The 2,500-nt window shown below is 40.3% G+C and overlaps 1 protein-coding gene and 1 long non-coding RNA gene across 2 annotated transcripts in view; both read right to left on the bottom strand.

The window, feature by feature from the left end:
- LOC137976697 (tetratricopeptide repeat protein 28-like) overlaps positions 1-2,415 on the bottom strand; it is a 4,066-nt gene extending 1,651 nt beyond the window's left edge. The window contains exons 1-6 of the mRNA XM_068824052.1: positions 2,405-2,415; positions 2,023-2,207; positions 1,857-1,962; positions 1,603-1,799; positions 1,123-1,398; positions 1-1,086 (exon numbers count right to left, since the gene is read on the bottom strand). The exon at positions 1-1,086 is cut by the window's left edge and continues 646 nt beyond it. Coding sequence (XP_068680153.1) covers positions 1-1,086; positions 1,123-1,398; positions 1,603-1,799; positions 1,857-1,962; positions 2,023-2,207; positions 2,405-2,415 — 1,861 coding nt within the window. The remainder of the gene's footprint in view (positions 1,087-1,122; positions 1,399-1,602; positions 1,800-1,856; positions 1,963-2,022; positions 2,208-2,404) is intronic.
- A 34-nt stretch (positions 2,416-2,449) lies between these two features.
- The window catches only part of LOC137976296 (uncharacterized), a 12,606-nt gene continuing 12,555 nt past the window's right edge, over positions 2,450-2,500 (bottom strand). Inside the window, exon 3 of the long non-coding RNA XR_011117742.1 lies at positions 2,450-2,500. This exon is cut by the window's right edge and continues 131 nt beyond it. This is a non-coding gene — a long non-coding RNA (uncharacterized lncRNA).

Genomic DNA, 2,500 nt, shown 5'->3' with positions numbered 1-2,500 from the left:
TACTGTGGAAGTCATCAGGTGCTCCAACGATCACATTAAAGGCGGTCAACGAGGGAATGGTGCGGATCCTGATAGATTCACTCAATGCAGAATATGGAGCCAAGCAAAATGGTCCATCGGGAACAACGATTAACTCATTTCCTTGGAGCAAGTCTGGAATTGGCCCGAGTAAGACTTCATACAACGGTTGTAAAGAGTTAACAGAGGATGAAGATGGTAGAACTGTTTTCTCACTGACAGGTTTTTCGCGGCAAGACAGGTCATTACGTAGTGGATCCAAAGAACGATTCTCGCATCTGACACCATCCCCTACGCCGATCCCTTTCAAAATAGTTTCCATCAACAAATCAGCACTTCCATTTGTGATTTCCTTTTGTCGAAAGGTGATCTTGTTGTCTTTTCTTAGCACCCAAAACGTGACCTTGTTTTTGTCAAGTGCGACAAAAACGGCTTGTGAAGGTAAAAGCTCTAATGCAGCTGTAAGAGTTTGATTTGGAGCAAGTGCAGAAAATGATTGAGAGTCAATGCCGTATTGATCTTGCAAAATATCAATCAAAGCCTGTGCTCGACCTTTCTCAGCAGCATACAAAGCTTCTTCAATCTCTCCATTCTTCAATAGTGTCCTCCACAGAGCAGTGTATGACACGCGATAAGAATCACGAAAACTCACTTTCCATTCATCTTCTGACTTCAGACTATTCCTTGTTTCATCAAAATGTTTTATACTTAAACGATAACAATTGATTGCATTACTTAAGGAACCCAAAAATTCATGATCATGACCTTGCGAAAACCACGACATGCCCTCTCCAAGACAGTCTCCAATTTCTTTGAAAATACTAACACTGTGTTTATGGCACTCCAAGGCTTCCTTAAAATAACCTAGTGTCCCATAGGCATTTCCCAGATTTCCATAGGCTGATCCCTCCTCAGCCCTATTACCTACTTCTTTAGCAATAATAAGATGTTTTTTGAAGTACTCCATGGCTTGTTTAAAATTACCTAGACTAAGATACGCAATTCCGAGATTTCCATAGGCTGATCCCTCCCCATCCCTATCCCCTACTTCTTTAGCAATGCTAAGATCTTTTTCGTAGTACTCAATGGCTTGTTTAAAATTACCTAGATTGCGATAGGCATTTCCCAGATTTCCATAGGTTGATCCCTCCCCAGCCCTATTGCCTACTTCTTTAGCGATACTAAGATGTTTTTCGTAGTACTCAATGGCTCGTTTAAAATTACCTAGATTAGGATAGACATTTCCCAGATTTCCATAGCCTGATCCCTCCCCATCCCTATCCCCTACTTCTTTAGAAATACTAAGATTTTTTTGGTAGTACTTGATGGCTTGTTTAAAATTACCTAGACTAACAGAGGCATTTCCCAGATTTCCATAGGCTGATCCCTCGCCAGCCCTATTACCTACTTCTTTAGCAATACTAAGATGTTTTTCGTAGTACTCAATGCTTTGTTTAAAATTACCTAGACTAATACAGGCATTTCCCAGATTTCCATAGGCTGATCCCTCCTCAGCCCTATTACCTACTTCTTTAGCAATACTAAGATGCTTTTCGTAGTACTCAATGGCTTGTTTAAAATTACCTAGATTGCGATAGGCATTTCCCAGATTTCCATAGGCTGATCCCTCCCCAGCTCTATCCTCTACTTTTTTAGCAATACTAAGATTGTTTTCGTAGTACTCAATGGCTTGTTTAAAATTACCTAGACTTAGATACGCATTTCCAAGATTTCCATAGCCTTTCCCCTCCCCAGCCCTATCCCCTACTTCTTTAGCAATACTAAGATGTTTTTCGTAGTACTTAAAGGCTTGTTTAAAATTACCTAGACTAAGATACGCATTTCCCAGATTTCCATAGGCTGATCCCTCCCCAGCCCTATTACCTACTTCTTTAGCAATACTAAGACCTTTTTCGGAGTACTTAATGGCTTGTTTAAAATTACCTAGATTAATATAGGCATTTCCCAGATTTCCATAGACTGATCCCTCCCCAGCCCTATTACCTACTTCTTTAGCAATACTAAGATCTTTTTCGTAGTACTCAATGCCTTGTTTAAAATTACCTAGACTAATATAGGCAATTCCGAGATTTCCATAGGCTGATCCCTCCCCAGCTCTATCCTCTACTTTTTTAGCAATACTAAGATCGTTTTCGTAGTACTCAACGGCTTGTTTAAAATTACCTAGACTAAGATAGGCATTTCCCAGATTTCCATAAGCTGATCCCTCCCCAGCCCTATCCCCTACTTCTTTAGCAATACTAAGATGTTTTTCGTAGTACTCAACGGCTTGTTTAAAATTACCTAGACTAAGATAGGCATTTCCCAGATTTCCATAAGCTGATCCCTCCTCAGCCCTGCAGCCTATTTCTATGAAAATATGTACTGCTTGTGCATAATTTTTTATGGCCTGTTGATAATCAGGTAGGTTGAGGTAAGCACCGCCGAGATGAAAATGAGCCTTTCCTTCACAATACCTGTC

Source organism: Montipora foliosa, chromosome 11 (genome assembly GCF_036669935.1).
Source record: "Montipora foliosa isolate CH-2021 chromosome 11, ASM3666993v2, whole genome shotgun sequence".
Classification (NCBI taxonomy): domain Eukaryota; kingdom Metazoa; phylum Cnidaria; class Anthozoa; order Scleractinia; family Acroporidae; genus Montipora; species Montipora foliosa.
Note: the sequence above shows the minus strand (reverse complement) of the source record. Positions and strands in the feature narration are given on the sequence as shown.